This window comes from Macrotis lagotis, chromosome X (genome assembly GCF_037893015.1).
Source record: "Macrotis lagotis isolate mMagLag1 chromosome X, bilby.v1.9.chrom.fasta, whole genome shotgun sequence".
NCBI lineage: Eukaryota > Metazoa > Chordata > Mammalia > Peramelemorphia > Peramelidae > Macrotis > Macrotis lagotis.
The window spans coordinates 352,537,570-352,555,633 of NC_133666.1; the positions used below are offsets into that span (position 1 = coordinate 352,537,570).

An 18,064-nucleotide genomic window follows, 5' to 3' on the forward strand; every position below is an offset into this window, starting at 1 on the left:
TTTTATACAGGAGATACAACAACGGCATGGACTAGCCAACTCCATTTCTTCGTACCTTATTAAGCCTGTCCAACGAATAACAAAATATCAGCTCCTTTTAAAAGTAAGTATTTTGACTTTTTTTAAATATAAGAAGGCAAAACTCCCTCTTAATATCTTTACATTTTTCCTGTTTGTATATTATATAGGTTTTTTCAAAAATTGGACAGTTGGAATATTAATTATCTATTTTTATACAACTTTTGTTAAATACAATTCATTTATTAGACTTTATTGTCTTGGTTACAGGTATTGACTTTCATCCAGACTGATCATCTTTTTTTAGAATATAATTATCTACAAGAATAAATTTGGTTACAAATACTAATTTCACAAGTTTCCTAAGAATTTAGTATGACAAATAATTAGAACAAAAAAGATAGTTAGTACACAGTATGCCATCTAGATACATAGAAATAATTTACAACCTATTTAAGTGCTGTTATTAGTATTGTTGTTTAGTCATTTCAGTTATGTCTGACTCTTCTTAACAACCAACCTTCCCTCCCCATTTGAGGTTTTCTTTGCAAAAATGTCCTTTCTCAGAAACTGAGACAGAGTCATACACCAAATAAGCATCTGAAGTCAGATTTGAACTTAGGAAGATGAGTCTTCCAGATTCCAGACTCCAGACTCCATTTTATCCATTGCACCATCTGGCTGCCCTCGTTATGTGTACACTGTATTAAGTTTATTATGAATTTTGATAGAATTTTGCATATGATGAAAGTTATATGTGTAGATTTTCAAAAGACAAAAGTTATTAACTGTTGAAGAAATAGTTTTATGAGACAAACTTTTGGAGAAGTATTTTTATTATAAAAAATAATTACAGAAAAAATTTTAAAGTTAATATACTAGAGACAAAAATAAGTAAATGGATATAATAAAGCCAAACAGTCCCCCCAAGTGTATTGTTTTAGCTTCTCAGTACCAAGGCATGAACTGAGGGTAAGATAGTGGAATAGATGCAAAGAGTTTGGAATGTCTGAAGACCTTCAAGGGCACAGCTAAAATTTGTATGTAAAAATCTACCTTTGTGACTTTAGTGATTAGTCTTATTTAGAAAAATAATAATGGTAGCCTTCTGTCTCTTCATTTGTTATTTTCTTAAGGAATATTTCATATAAATCTCATCTAGTCAAACAACATTAACCTTTTATTCTTAAAATTAATTTTATGTTCATTAATGTTTCAGCAAGGTTAATATGTTTCAAACTATTTAAATTTCTAACAAGGAGGGCTTTATGTCGATAGTTAGTCTTATTAAACTGCCATTTAAAGTTATTTTTCAGTTTACTATGTAAAATAATATATGTATATGTGCCAATGGGTTATAAATAATCTGATTTGGCAGTATAGTTAAATGACTTTTCTCAGGGTCCTCCTATGTTCTATTAAGAACCTTGAATCAGGAGCCAAGAGACTTCAATTCAAATGCTGTTTCTACTTCAATTTCTGTCAGAGGGCATGTCATTGGACTCATCTTGTCCTCAGTTTCCTCATCTATAAAATAATGCTGATGGGTCAGATAATCTTTAAAGACCCTTCCAGTTTTTAAATTCTATGATCCTGTGACCTAGTGGAACTGAGAATATTGTATCAACTGCTATATTCTGCCTTATCATGTTTACCTCCAAGATCACCAATAATAAGAATACTTCTGGAAATATTTTTCATTACCCATGATGGGATGGTAGTGATGATGGCAAAAACCATGGACAGAGATCTATTAGCTTCATTCATATTTCCTCTGACACATATTGACAGTATGATGCCAAGCAGGTCCCAGGCAATTCTGTCATACTGTAAGTCACAGAGAAAAGCTGATCTTCATTAGCAACAAAAGTCTCTTACCTTCTGTTCCCTGCACGAGTGAAAAAAATCACTGGCCTGGTAAATTCCAACAGTAATAATAATAATAATAACAACAACAACAAATAACTGATAACTGTAGAATTAACATAAAATGGATTTCTGTTACCTTATTGTTCACTCTATAATATGATGCTTCCACAGAAAAATCTGAAATATAATTTCACATAAGTTCCAAGGTAAATCTTGGTTTAAACTTTGAATTTTTTCTTTAAAAAAATAAAGACAATGTGGCACTGCACAAAACAAATTACCATGACTACAGAAACTCTTACAGTATAACGTTACAGTTCTAGATGCAGATCCATGATTTTTATTGGTATTGAGACCTCTCAGTCATTTCTCTTTCCTAATTCAAATCTGCAACTGTTCTGCAATTATTAGTCTTAGAAAGTTTTCTGAAACAGAGAGTTTAGGTGACTTGTCCAGAATTAGCCAATACAGGTCAGATATAGTACTTTTAATATGTTTTGCATTATTTCACATGCATAATTGATATTATATTGATTGTTTGTTTAAAGGGTAGGGAAGGGAGGGAGAGAATTTAGAACCTGAAAATTTTTTAAATAAATGTTTTTAATAAATTTATTAAAGGGGGGGGACAGTCCTTTCTTACTCTGAGGTATGCTCACTATCCTCCATTTTAGGCTGTGTCCATAAATTATTTCAGTTCAGCAAAATCAGACATTACTGGAAGAGCATTCTGAGGGCAATGTCCATATTTCTTATTTTTTATAATTTGTCCTGGAGAACTCATTCAATACATATCAGTTCATGAGTATTAATCTTCTGCAGGAGCTACTCACTTGCTGTGAAGAAGGCAAAGGAGAAATTAAAGATGGCCTTGAGGTTATGCTCAGTGTGCCAAAGCGAGCCAATGATGCCATGCACCTTAGCATGCTTGAAGGTGAGAAATATCTTCCTAAAGTTTATACTAAATTTATATGGATCACTGGAAACAAATGTTTTGAATTATTAAAAATCTGGAACTATTATTTATCGCTTGGCCTTTGAATTTTAGGGTTTTATTGGAATTTTGCTTTTTTTGTTCATTTTACATTTTTTAGTGGGGTTATCTGATCCAACCTTCATAATAATGAATGAATTCTCTCTGCTCTTCCCCTCTCCCATCACCCTTCCTCTTTTTGAAAATTTTTCTTAAAGATAGCTCTTAAATTTTTATAAAATCTACAACCCTGTCAGAAATGTGTAAGGCTAGCCCGCTGGATTCTCTGATACTTGGCCTGAGAGTATCTTTATATTCCTGAGGGCAAAATGCTTTGCTTCTCCCTTGCATGGTTGTGTAGAGGCACAGGAGCTACATAGGAGCCCATGGATTAATCTCCACTTGAATGTCAACAACACTCCTGAAAGACCTATTAGATCTCTTCATTGTACTCCTTTTTAAAACAGATCAAGAAGTCTGAGGAGTTTGTTTTCTTTATTTATGCTTATTTGTTATAAGAGTTTTTACCCTTTCTTTTTCCCTCAGTTAGAAGGAAGAATAAAAATAAAGGCTTGATAAGTGAAAAAAAATAATTTTTCAAAAAAGCATTTGAGACAGTAGCTATGTGAGGCTTCCCTCTTCAGGATTAAAGAAAAACTTAGAAGAGTCTTGAGAGGTCATATTTTTTACTACTTAAAACATTTCTTTTACCATTAATGTAATACTTTTAAATGTATTCTTCAGTGGTAACCCCAGATTGAAACTGGGTATAAGCAATATATTCTTCCATTGATGATTTTGTCAAATTTTCCCCAAAAGGTTCATAATTACATATGACAAAGGTATAGGGAATTCCCAGGTGAGCAACACCCCTATTTTGATGCAAGTTGACACTTTTGAGAGTTCCCTAGAGAACTGAGAAGTTAAGGGACCAGCCCAGGGCCATATGACCAATGTGAGTCAGAGGTATATAACCTGCCTATGGACGCTCTCTCCATCCCCTGTGCCATGCTACCTTTTGTCTTCTTGTATGCCCAATGTTATAAAAAAAAACTGAATTCTCTAATGTTATTTCTACAGTCCCTTATAATCAACAAAGTCTCAAGTTTATGTAAGCCAATGTATTTTGATGTCTATCTTGAAACATATAATTGGGTATAGGAATATAAGCTGAAATATTAAGAATTTAATTGAGTAATTGGTTAAAAATCCCCACATAGCAAACACTGTTACACAGTGATTTTCACATCTTAGAGAATGGCATGTAGTAGCCAGTGTTTGTATATCAGGTTACAATCAATTCTCTGTAATTAATAATCCTGAAAAACAAATGGTTTCTCTGGTCCTTACCAACAGTATCATTATTAATAAGAAACCTTTTATTAAGTATATGCTTTCATACAAGACTAGACACCATGGCTATAAAGCTCCTACCTCAAGGAGCTTATATTCTCATTATACCTAGACATAAAAATATGAATAACAGTTCAAGGCAGTAAATGACATATCAAATGAATGGTACAAGCCCTAACTGCACCCGCCATTGAGAGGAAGGAGTGACCCCCAAAGAACTGGGGCAATTGAGATGATCTCTTGGAAGTTATGGGAATGGACTACATTTTAATAACAGTAAGAGGCTAGGAGAAGGATTTCCAGACTGGGCAGAGGGGAGGAGAGTTCTAGGTTCAAGCAGCGCCAATGGCATAGAGCCTTTTGGAAGAGTCTTCCTATGGGGAGTGTTGGAGATACGGCCGATAAATTCAGTCCAGTTCAGGCAACATTCAGTTAACATTTCTAATGTGTCAGGATAAGCATTGACAACATAAAGACAAAAACAAACTTGTCTCACCTTCAGGGAAGTTGCATTCTACTGGGTGGGGAAAGACATGTGGAGGGCAGGTGTAGAACAGGAATGAGGTAAGTAAATGCAAGGTAATGTCAGAAGAAAGAAAATACTAATGACAAGGCCAAGAAGCTTGTTCTTGTAAACAATGGAAAGCTATTGAAAAATTTTGAGTAGGGGGTTAATAACTCATACAGAGTAATGTTTTAGGAAGATTATCATCCTTCATATACATAGCTAAAAGATTAAGGGGAAGGTCTAGACCGTTGATTGACATCCCACTAATGAATTTTGTAAGAAGGAAAAACTATACTTGTAAAGTATATGCTAAAGCTAAAATTTTTCTCCCTAAAGATTACTGACTTCTAGTGACATGTATGTTAGAATTGATTTAGATAAGAAATGGCCATATAATTAAGATACAGCCTCCTTCAATGCATATCCTTAAAACTTTCTCAAAATATATGGAATTATATTAATTTTTATTTATATTAATTATATATTTATAATGGAATGTTACCCAAATTTCTAAGCCAGAAGTAAATTTAGAAGTTCAGTTAGGAAGTCAGAAGATAACATCATTTATTGGTTTCATGAAAGTATAAGCTTAAGCAAAAAGATGGGAGAGAGGAAAAAAGGACAGGAGGGAACAAACAAAAGTAGAAAAGAATAAAAGAGCCAAAGAAGGAAGGAAGGAATAAGAGAAGAAAGAAAAAAGGGACGAAGGGAGGAAAGAAGGAACTACTGTGTGTGTTAAATAAGACTTCAGTTTCTCCTCACAATAACCCTGGAAGTAAATACTGTTATTTTTCTATTTGAAGAAACTGAATTATAGAGATCTTCAATAACTTGCCTAAGGTCACACAGCTAGCAAGCGTCTGAGGCCACCAGTTGACCTCAGGTCTTCCTGACTTTAGGACCAGTGCCCTATCCATTGCACCATTGTAACAAGGAATACACGGTAGTTTAGGGGGAGGAGACTTTAGCAACTATTGGTGGGTACATTACAAGTCTTTAAATAATAATTGTAAAGCCTTTATGTTTGTCGTTTCTTACTTTTTCTTTCCAATTCATTTATCTTTCTTCCACCCCCACTTCCCTTTGTTTTTTCAGGTTTTGATGAGAATATTGAATCTCAGGGAGAACTTATCCTTCAGGAATCCTTCCAAGTCTGGGACCCAAAAACTTTAATCCGAAAGGGTCGGGAGAGACATCTCTTTCTTTTTGAGATGTCCTTAGTATTCAGTAAAGAGGTGAAAGATTCCAGTGGAAGAAGCAAGTATCTTTATAAAAGCAAACTCTTTGTAAGTATAGTTATCCAGAATGCTAATCTTGAAGGCTAAATATAAAAATTTGTTATTCCAGATAAAAAAAAAAACTTTTTTTCACATTCTCATCTTCACAATTTTCTAATTCTCTCTGGCTCACTAGAGGGCTCTCATATACAATTTTATGAAAACCTGAAATAACAACCATGTTAGAAACTTGTTTTCCATTGTTCAAGGAATTTTACTAAGATCACAGGAAAATGTTAAAATCATAAGTCTAGAATAGCAGTGGACCATAGAGGTCATCTAGTTCTATTCCTTTTTTTATAAATGAGGAAACTGAAGACCAGAGAGCTTAAGAGAGGTAGGCTTTGAATCTGGGTTTTTCTGGCCTGTTAATGGTCAGTGCCATTATTTTTACTGAGTTTAAACCATATTCTACTCCTTGTCACTTTTAACATAGTGTATCAAACAAGTCATATCATTCTATGATTTTTTTCTATATTATTAATTAACATAAAAATTTTTACAAAGTATCTCCTTGTAGAAGTTTGCTCATAAGTGTTAATCTTCAATAGATATACACATGGTACCCTTTCTTCTTAGTAGCTGAATATTAGGAATAGTAATAATAATGAGCATTAATATAACATTTTAAGGCTTTTATCCTTTCCTATTAACCATATTTCTGCTTTCTTAGTAATGCATGTGATCCATACTAAATTCTAACTCCTCTTTTATATCCTGTATCACTTATGCTGAAATCAACATATAATTGTTCTTAGATGAAAATGATAACTTTATTTATCAGTTCTGTTGAAAAAGAACAGAGAATAAAATTTGATTTTTTTGTCACAATGTCATTAAGATAAAATAAGTGGAGTTTTGATGAGTTGAATCAACATTATGTATTTGTAACAAGATATTTATATATGCCGATATATATATATATGTATATATATATACATACACACATTTATTATTCAAAATTACAGAGCAGTAAGAGTTCTGTTACCTATGAATTATCTTAGTGTCATTCAAAGAGTCAAAAATTCTGCAATTCACAAGCTCAAATTCATCATTTTGTACCGTTTCTTCAGGCTTATCCCTTTTGGCGTTGTCAATTTACAGAATAACTTACATCATTTTAGATCACATTCCAACTGGAAAAGAAAAAGCAACGTTGCTGAGTAGTAATTCACTTTGAGTTCCTTGGCTTTAAAACAGTCCCTTGAGGTTAAGCTAATATGTTTTAGAAGCCAATACATCTTCATTTAATTTATCTTGTATTTTAGGATTCCCTCAGAGTTCACCTCCAGGACTGCAGATTATGACTCACTTCCTTTTGCTTGGAGGGGGAGAACTGGTATTAGGGTTTACTTGTTGGAGGAAAGCAGGGAGGAATACTAAAAAGTTAGCACTACAAGTCCAAACTTGCCTAATTAATCTACAGACTAGCGTAGGAATTTAACCCTTAAAATGACTGCTCACATACAGAAGTGAGATGTCTCAGCATTAGATGATCCCTCAGTCTAATTTTAGGACACAAAATAAAGTTACTTTCATATTTTTTGCCTTTAAAATTTGCTTTTATTCATTGTGAAAATGCAAATGGTTGAACTGCATTAAGGATTAAGAAAAAAAATTGTTCTATTCTTTTGATCTTTGATTTTCCAGATCACTTAACCTCTTCCTATCCTGTATTTAGCTATTTCATAATTCTTCAGCAATTCTTCCAGAGGTAGTTAAAGAAAATAGAAGAAAATAAAATTAGAACTAGTAAATTTAAGTACTTTTTAAGACTCCTCTAGCAAATAAGTTGTTGAAAGAGGAGATCGCAACTTTTGGGTGAAATCCAGGAGTTTTATGATTTTTAATTTCTCTGTGTCATTTTTGCCTATGTACATCCTAAGATACTTAGATGAACCTGTGATCTTATTAGCATAGGCACTCTCTCCACTGCTGAAAATTACAACCCTTCTTTTTGTCACCAATTTTGACTATGATATCATCTTCAAAATTTGCTGCAGTTTTATTTGTGTTAAGTCATTATAGTATCTATTGTTTTGTTTTGTACAGACCTCAGAACTGGGTGTTACAGAACATGTTGAAGGAGATCCTTGCAAATTTGCACTGTGGGTAGGAAGGACCCCAACTTCTGATAACAAAATTGTCTTAAAGGTATGTCTATCTGACACTTGAAAATATGTCAGTAGTTCAGTTCAACAACATTGAGTGCCTACTATTGACTACAAAGCTAAATATACAGAATCTTCTTTCAAGAAATTTATAATATAAGTAGGAGGAACAACATAGAGACAAAGATCTATTATACAAAGTATAGTGTGAAAAATGCCAAAGAATGTTAGATAGAGAACTGTAAGAAATTCATCAGGGATTCAGTTTCCTTGGGCACAAAGGATAGTAAGGAAAGTTTAATGGGGAAGTTAGCAATTAAGTTGACCCTTGAAGGAGAGAAACTTAGAGGGGGGCAGAGTTCTCTTTCTTCTGATTTCTGTACTTCAGGTACTAGGGATGGTGTGAGCAAAGGGGAAGAACAGGATGAGAATAGGGGATGGTGGCTAGGCCAGTTTGGCTCAAACACAGAGAATGTCATGGGGAGTAGGATGTAATGTTAGAAAACAAAGTTGGAGCCAGATCATGGAGGGGCCCAAATACCAGGTTTATGAGTTGGTAATTTATTTTCTGGTCAGTGAGGAGTGTGAAGAAAAGACTGAGGAGGGAATGAACAGGAGATAGGAAGTTTATTTAGGAGGCTATCATAATAATCTAGGCAAGAAATAATGAGGATCTAAACCAGAATGGTTGCAGTGGGAATGGAAAGGAGTGATTGAATGGAAGGAGAGATGATGGAGATAAAATATACTTGGCAACTGATTGGAAATGAGAGTGAAGATGACTCCCTGGCTATGAGTCTAAAATGATAGTCTATCATTGCCATTAAAAGCAACAAAGAAGGGGTAGTGGAAGGGTGTAGGAGGCAGTGGCAGTAGGCATTTATTTCACATGAAAAATGTATCATGCTTGTATATATGCCTTTTTAAAGCATTTGACTTTCAAAATATAAATGGTTTCATTGCTTGGAAACCTGAAGATAAAGTTCCCATATTGGCTAAATACAACTAATGAACAGTGTTATATTTTAATTTTAGTGAGTAAATGAACTGCTGAATTCTACCTTAACTTACTTTTTTTAAGAAAAGAGAGAAAATTTATTTTTATTTCCCTCATTTCATTTCTATACTGTTGATCAGTTGACCTGATTTTATAGGCAGTCAGAAGAATGAGATATGGGACTCAGCTTGAATACTAACAAGTTGATGGATAGTTTCCCAAATGTTGTTAAAAGCACTAACTATGTCTTACTGGTTTGACCACAGTAATAAAAGCTGAGTTTTAAATATGCAAAGATTCTTGGTTAACTGGTGGCGTAAAAGATTATAAACTTGCTACCTTAAGTTTATTTGCTGCCATGGGGAACTCATGTTATGTATTAACTTCCCTTTTACAAAGTGAGGATAATTTTGGAGATGCTCTTTAGGGTGTGGTTTCAAAAGTAGTATGACATTTTTAATATGGATTACTAGGAGACAAAATTTTTTTTAAATTAGGGTTTCCAATCTCAGTGAAGAGCTATTCAAAGGTGATATGAGATATGTGTGTCTTATTTAGTGGGGGGACTCCAAAGAGTTTTTAAAAATGCAGATGGATTTTGCTTTTTGAGTTGTCTAGAAGCCAGAGGCTAGAGCTGCAATTTAAGGATGTCTGAGTTTGAGGAACCTATAGCTACAGATTTATTACAGAGAAATATTGGGAGAAATGCCAAATGCTTAACGAGACTCCAGTGTGTGAATCAGAATTTCAGCTATTTCGTCTTTGACTTTAAAAAAAAAATGTTCCCATACACTTTCAGGAAATTATGATTTTAGTCTTCGGTTCTGTCAATAACTTTTCTTGTTTTATGCAAAGTTTTATGCAAATAATGGGTACTTTGGATATATATATATATATATATATATATATATATATATATATATATATATATATATACTGATTTTATAAGTATTTGAGTCCTCTATTTACGGAAACTATTATTTTACCTAATTTTGACCAATCACATATACGATTGCATTATATAGAAATACATATCTGGATAATCACAAAGCCAGTGTTTATATGATAGGTTTGGCCCAATGTCATCTACAGATCAGCTAACACATTGCTAAATATTAGGTAAATGGGATTTCTAAGTTTTTTGAAGTTTGTGAGTGTGTGCATTATGGGACCATAAACTTTACAAAGATATATAGCCATAGCAGCTTCATGTGCAGAGGCCAACAGGGAACTATTTATGTGCATGTGTTAAAACTTATGTAGAGCCCACCCCCTGTCTTCAACTCTGAGCTGAAAGATACTCCCCTTGAAATCGTCATATGTTCCTTGATTTTAAAAAGGCATCTAGGAAATTTTTCCAGACATTATCACCAAATACGGACAATGTGCCTTTAGGATATCATAAAAAATGTATGACACAATTCAAAAATAAGATTTCCTGTATGTTTCAGAGGGTGAACATCTTCTGGGAAAGCTTATATTTGCAAAAGAACTGAATCCTTTGTGGGAATCTTTAGCTAAAGTTTTCTAATGTTCTCTAAGAGAGTAAAACATATTTAGTCAGGAATCTAAAAGACTATATTGTAAAAAAAATCATTGATAATATCTTACCAGAAAGTTCCATAAACCAAGTTTAGTTTTGTTTACTTTCAGAACCTGAAAACAATGTGCCTACTATTGCAACCACTTGCTTATACCTTCAGTACTATACATTGCATAAAACAAATCATTTGCCCTTTCCTTCAGCATGAGGAACATTTTGCTCAGTTATCCAGGTTAGGTCTTCTTTCTCATAGGACTGTATTTCTCTATAAAGTCATTCATATTTTTGTCTTTGCCTAATTTTTTAAATTAAGGTTTTATAATTTCTTCTAAATCCAATCCTTAACTCATCCCTTTTAAATAATAGGCATTATAATTTTTCTAAGTAAGCTTAACAGTTCCTTCTTTTCCTGATTGTTTCCAGTCTCTATGAAACTGTTTCTTTTTTGCCCTAACCCAGATGATATCTCTTTAACTTCTGATTGTTTTCATGAGGCATTCCAATTCTAGTAGATCAGAGATTTGCAAGGTTTTTTCCCCCCTTCTCTCACTCTCTTGAGAATACTTTTCATGGGAGGAAGAAAGCAAGCTAAAGAAAGGGATTGAGGAGGGGGAATGAGATTTCAGGGAGGAAGGGCCCATTCGGCCTAAAGGCCAAGTCAAAGAGGAAGTCAGAAACCAACTTGTTCCCTTTCCTTCATTTATTTTACTGTTATATCATGACCAAGTAGTTCTATAGAATTTATTGTCTATAGTACATGATTTTCAAAAACAATACGGGGGCGGGGGGAGAACATAGTTTAAAAACTGTGTTATCAGATTTCAGTTTCTTTGGGGGTGTTTTTTGTTTGTTTATTTAACCAAACTAGTTTTGTCCATTTTTCTTTGGCTGATATCTTTTCCTTGTCTATCCCTAGTCTATTGTTCTAAATAGTTTGTGACAATCGTTTCTAAAAGGAATGATTCTCATATAGTAGGATAATGATTTCCAGAAATCAGCTCTTAAGGGACAAAGATCTCCTCTCTATGCATGTTGGAAAAAAAAGTCAAATTGAACATGCAGACATTTTCTCAGAGCATTTCTTTAAGTTTGTAGTGGAGCAATAAAATGTTATTTTAAATCCAGCCAAAGAGCAATATCTATTTTAATATCCAAATATCTATCTTAATAGTCAAACAATGAACCAGTTGATGAAGTCTTAAACTAAGAGCTAATTGGAGTGGTTAATTCTAATCCAGATGCCATTGTTTGCTCTTTGGCGACTTATGTACTGTAATATATGTACAGAGAACCTAAAGGAGATTTTGAAAAATCATCTCTTTATGCTATATAGTCTAAGAACTAATTTTTTTTTTTGCAAGGCAAGGGGTTAAGTGACTTTCCCATGGTCAAATAGGCAATTATTAAGTGTCTGAGGCTGGATTTGAACTCAGGTCCTCCTGACTCCAGGATGGATGCTCTATCCATTACACTACTTAGCTGCCCCTCCAGGTAGTTTCTTTAAGTAACTTGGAACAATGGAATGGAAGTCAGCACAGAAAGAAATAGGGAAATTATTTAACATGGTCAGCACAGAGGGAACAGATCAATTATACGTTAACAAAACATTTTTCTCTGCCTATTATCTCCTCTGCTACTTAGCCACAAAAAAGAGACAGTATTTGGTTATATCTTCTCTTATGTAATTATTTTGAAATAAGAGACTGAAATGCTGGGTGTGGGTGTGGGTATGTGTGCATATGGGCATGCACATGAGCATGTATGTTATATAAATGCATATATTTTGGTATGTTTAAATTCTGCAACAGGAATTATTTGCCTTAAAAATGGACTTATAACTTTTTTTGTTTTTAGGCTTCCAGTATAGAGAATAAGCAGGACTGGATCAAACATATTCGAGAGGTGATACAGGAAAGAACCATTCATTTGAAAGGAGCTCTGAAAGAACCAATTCATATTCCTAAAACGGCACCAACGGCCAAACAGAAGGGAAGAAGGTATGTGATCATTGTTAACATCCAGGTTGACTCTCATCCATTAGAATGGAACCAACTGAAGGATTGTGTTCAAACTTCTATCTAATTTCTTCCCTTACCCTTCTCCCTCCTCCATCCCTTACTGATACCTTTGAATATTAATGTGATATTGTGTGGTGGCACATAGATTATGAAAATTTTCACAATTAGAAGGTTAAAAGAAACAAACCACTTTAGTCAACACACATTTGATGTCTTTTCCAAGAAGATAGTTATTAGCCAAGCACTATTTAGAATATTAAACTCACTTTTGGAATTACAGATGAATATAGCAGATTACAAGCAAGGAAAAAATTGAGTCTGTAGAAAGGTTGACATGAGATCCAAATCATCATCCCAAGGGCATTAAATGTAAAACTGGAAGGAGGACCAATGAAAAATGGAGCAGGTTTTTTTAACATTTCTAAATATTAATTCATCATGAATTTATGATTTACTCAGTGTGAGTCCTTTATTTGATACAATCAATCAATAAACATCGATTAAGTGTCTCATGTGTGGGCACTATGCTAAGCCTGGGATATAAAGAAAGGAAAAAACACAGTCTTTACTCTCAAGAGTCTCAGGCTATTGGGAGAGGCAAGATATAAACAACATATTCAGGATAAATTGGGAATAGTCTCAGAGAGAAGGCACAAGGAATAAGAAGGACTGGGTAGGGTTTCTTATAGAATGTGGAACTTTATCTAGGAGTTAAGAACTTAATTTAGGAAGCAAGAGATGAAGACTAGGAGAAAGTGAGTGTTCCAGGCCCAGGAGAAAGCCAGTGAAAATGTCCTAAATCAGGATTTGTAGTGTTGTGTGTAAGAAATAGTAATGAGGCCCCTGTGTGCATAATCCTAGAGTAAGTCAAGGGGGAATAAAGTAAAAGAAGACTGCTTCTAAAGCAAAAAAGGATTTTATATTTTAATCCTAGAAGCAATAAGAAGTCATTGAAGTTTATTTCATAGAGATGATGTCATCACGCCTATTAGGATAGATTGGAGAGAAGAGAAACTTGAAGCAAGGAGACCCATCAGAAGACTATTGCAGTAGTGTAGGCATGAACTCCTGAAGCCCTGCACTAAGGTAGAAGCAGTGTCAAGAGGAGAGGAGGAATAATAAATGAGAAACTAATGGGTAAAGAAATCCCTGTTCTATTGAGAACTGTTAAAAAATTAGAAAGTAGTTTGGCAGAAAATAGGTTTATTTTGGCATCTTTCACCATATACCACAATAATTTTCAAATGGATAAGGGACTTAAATATTAAAGATCCCATACTGTACAAAATAAGATTAGATAGAAAACAATATTAAAAGACATGATCAAATTACCTTTCTAATTGCCATTTACCCAAAAATATTTGTCTTAATTCTAGTAGATTTTCCATTTTAATTTAAGTTTTGATCTTTCCTGAGAATATTAATTCCTGTAGTATATATTGTAGCACGAGGAAAATAGTAGAATTTTTAAAAATCAATTTACAAATAAATTATAAATTTGTTCAGTTGTTTTGGGGTTTGTTTTTTTTTTGAAGAAAAAATGACATTTCTAGTAACAAAAAGACTTTTATTTTCACAGGGATGGGGAGGACTTGGATAGTCAAGGTGATGGCAGTAGCCAACCTGATACCATTTCAATTGCCTCCCGTACTTCTCAGAATACCCTGGACAGTGATAAAGTAAGTCACAGAAAGAACCTCTCATTTTTGTCAATGACTACTCTCCAGTCTGATGTGAAACAACCTTTGTTTCTTTTGATAGATGCATTGTCAGTTGATGGTCATCATTTTAGAATCCTAACTATACGCTAAGTATTATACACAGTACAGTGGTACAGTAGGGCATGCAGTCAAGGGTGGCAATCTTTTTAGCTGCAGTCAAGGTCAAATTAGGTTTTTAACTCTGAAGTTGTAGGAAAGACTCTGCAGGTCTTCCCTTAAAGAATTCTCTTGGGGTGGCTAGGTGGCACAGTGGATAAAGCACTGGACCTGAAGTCAGGAGTACCTGCGTTCAAATCCGGTCACAGACACTTAATAATTACCTAGCTGTGTGGCCTTGGGCAAGCCACTTAACCCCATTTGCCTTGCAAAAAAAAAAAAGAATTCTCTTTCCTTTTTTTCCCATACACATTGATATAAGTTAAAGATATATACAAACAACCTGAATAATGAAATAAAGCAGATTTTATTACTCTTAATCTCTTTTTACCTCAATTTCTAGTTCCAGTATATCAGCTCAATCTCAAAAATGGTACAATATGAAGGATATTATAGTTATTTTTTAAGTATAATCTAAGAAGCAATCCCAGACTTCAAAGAAGATTTCAATTAATGGGAGAGGAGGATTAGGAAGGGAAGACAAATTTTGTGATAACTGACAGTACTTACATATAAATGAAATTTCCACTATTAACTGAGATATTAGATCCCAGTTTTTGTAGTATCTTTCTAAAAAATGTTAAGAAAAAATAAAATACTAAACTGAAAGTATACCTATGAAGCTCTAAAGGGGTGAGGGGGCAATAGGAATGGAAAGGAGAGTAGATAAAGGGAAGGATTGAATTTAGACTTTTAAAGAGAGTAGCTGAGTTTTATTCTCTACAGCAAATTGTTTCTTGTTGAACAAAGTTTATTAATGATCATATGAGGTAAATAAATCTGTTTTTTGCCTGGTTTTTCCCTTGAAACCAACTTGCTTACAAAAGGAAAAATTTACTGGTTCATTTTCCTTTAGAAATGCACAGTATAAAAGAATTGAATCCAGTGTGTTTGAGGTTTGGGTTTTTTTTTTTTATAAAAAATGAACTATATCAAAGAAAAAAGAATGAAAAACTTGGTTTCTTTTTTCTATTTAATTCCACAGAGAAAATCTATGGGGAGAATAATATTCATGGTGTGAATATAAATGTATTTAGCTAATGCTAAAATTATATTGTTTTAGGTATTCTATTTTCCTCCATATAATAGTACCTATTAGCTAGAAATTGACCAGAGTTGGCATTTTAGAACATTATTTAACTCTATACTGGAAAGAATCATGAATCTAGGTAAGGAGATATAGAAATATTTCTTTTTATAAAAATGTTCTTTCGGGGCGGCTAGGTGGCCTAGTGGATAAAGCACCAGCCTTGGAGTCAGGAGTACCTGGGTTCAAATCCAGTCTTAGACACTTAATAATTACCTAGCTGTGTAGCCTTGGGCAAGCCACTTAACCCCATTTGCCTTGCAAAAACCTAAAAAAAAAATAAAATAAAATAAAGATGTTCTTTTATCTTTTATAGTATCTATTCTTTTATCTTTTATAGTATGTAGGACTTTTTTAAAAATAGTTTTGTAGGGGGCAGCTAGGTGGCATAGTGGATAAAGCACTGGCCCTGGAGTCATGAGTACCTGAGTTCAAATCCAGTCTCAGACACTTAATAATTACCTAGCTGTGTAGCCTTGGGCAAGCCACTTAACCCCGTTTGCCGTGCAAAAACCTAAAAAAGAAAAAAAAAAGTTTTGTATTATTTGTTATTTTTACAACAGTAACTTAATTAGGAATTTCTCAAAGCCCCCTACCAGAAGATTTGCCCTGTGAAAGCATAACTATATCTAGGCAAGCTATATCTTATTTTCCTTTATTCAGTTCCTAAAACTTTGACTTTCCACAAATGTTTCTTAGTAATTGTAATAATAACCAGAAGATAAATGACGTGTTCAGGCATAATGCACTTAGCATCTGGTATCATTTCTCTTTCTGCAGGCCCCACCTCTGGCCACTTGTATAGAGTGGGGGAAGTTTTCTTTGGGAAGCATTTACAGGAGAAATGAATGTGAGAATAGACCCAAGGGTCAAATGAAGTTAAATATATGGGGAGCAAGAGAAAAGACAATAGGAAAGCAAAGAATTTTTAGACAATTAGTTTGTACTGAATAAAGAAATCAAAATAGGCAGGAAAACTAAGAGCAGAAGACTTGGAAAACAAAAAGAACACATTTGAAATTCCATTAAAACTAAGCCAATGAATAAATCACAGTGAATATCAGAGATGACATAGCATAGCTCAAGGCCATAGATTCATCCCTTGACAGCTTTCTTTTTTAACTTTTAGGAAATGTGTGGGGTTTTGTTGTTTTTTTACTGTTGTCTTTTACTTTTTTTCTTTAAAGAAGATTTTAATCCATTAAATATTAAAATTGTTCCATTACATTAGACTCAATTCTGAAAGGAAGAAAAGGCACAGCATCATTGTCATTCCCAATTGCAGAATAACTATACCCCAAAATTTTATTTAACATGATAAGTAGATCTCTCTTTCTGCTAGTATAGCTTTGCTCTACTGGTGAGTTATATACATATATTTTTATGTGTGAGTATGCACACACATGTATATATGTACATACATATCCATGATAAACCAAATGTGTATGTATGTATGTGTTTGCCTTTCTTATCAATCTTTTTTTTTTTAGGTTTTTGCAAGGCATTGGGGTTAAGTGACTTGCCCAAGGTCACACAGCTAGGTAATTATTAAGTGTCTGAGACTGGATTTGAACTCAGGTCTTCCTGAATCCAGGGCCAGTGCTCTATCCACTGTACCACCTAGCCACCCCCAATAGTGTTTCTTTTTGAAGGAGGAAGGGGAAGAAAGAGACAGAGACAGAAATGGAGAGAGAGAGAGAAAGAGAGAAAGATAAGGACAGAAATGGGGGGGGGGTTGAGAAAGAGATCGATTAAGTGTTTGCTATGTTCCTGATACTGTTTTAGAAACCAGAAACATGGGCAAATAAGGTTTCACAAAAACTTTATATTCTAATAAGGAAAGACAACTTATATGGAACCTGGAGTTAGAGAAGGGTATAGGGTAGGAGGTAAGTGCAAGCCAAATAACCTTAAGACAACTGTGTAAAGTAGTAGTAAGCCTGGAACTAAGCAAGATATTGATGTTGTTGATGTTGTTGTTGTTTGATGATAATGATGATAGTAACATTAAAATAGTGAATATATATAGTACTTACCATGAGTCAGGCAGTGCCTTACAAATATTCTCTCATTTGATCCTCATAACAACCCTGAAGGTGGGTGCTATTATTATCATTCCTATTTTACATTTGAAGAAACTGAGGCAAACTGAGCTTAAAAACAATGTTAAAAGAACATTCCAGTTAGCTAGATTTAAACTCAAGTCTTCCTAAGCCCAAGCCCAGCACTCTATCCACTGTGCCATATGGCTTCTCCTAAGGTTCAGAGGCAATCAGAACTTAGTGGTGAGAGTCTCAGTTGAGGTGAGAGGATGTTAAAGTATGAGCAGGAATTTGCTGTTTAATGTTTTAAGAATAAGCTCTCTGGGGGGAGAGCTGGGAATGGGAACAAGAACAAAGAAGAGGTCACTTTTAAGTCAGTCTGCATTTTAAC

General features: G+C 34.0%; 1 protein-coding gene across 6 annotated transcripts in view; it reads left to right on the forward strand.

Annotated features, from left to right (window-relative positions):
- Positions 1 to 18,064, forward strand: part of TRIO (trio Rho guanine nucleotide exchange factor) — a 600,806-nt gene that overhangs the window by 472,764 nt on the left and 109,978 nt on the right. For all 6 annotated transcript variants that reach the window (XM_074199605.1, XM_074199606.1, XM_074199601.1 and 3 more), the window contains 6 exons: positions 11 to 103; positions 2,710 to 2,821; positions 5,817 to 6,007; positions 8,051 to 8,152; positions 12,504 to 12,646; positions 14,247 to 14,346. In XM_074199605.1, the coding sequence (XP_074055706.1) occupies positions 11 to 103; positions 2,710 to 2,821; positions 5,817 to 6,007; positions 8,051 to 8,152; positions 12,504 to 12,646; positions 14,247 to 14,346 (741 nt within the window). The remainder of the gene's footprint in view (positions 1 to 10; positions 104 to 2,709; positions 2,822 to 5,816; positions 6,008 to 8,050; positions 8,153 to 12,503; positions 12,647 to 14,246; positions 14,347 to 18,064) is intronic.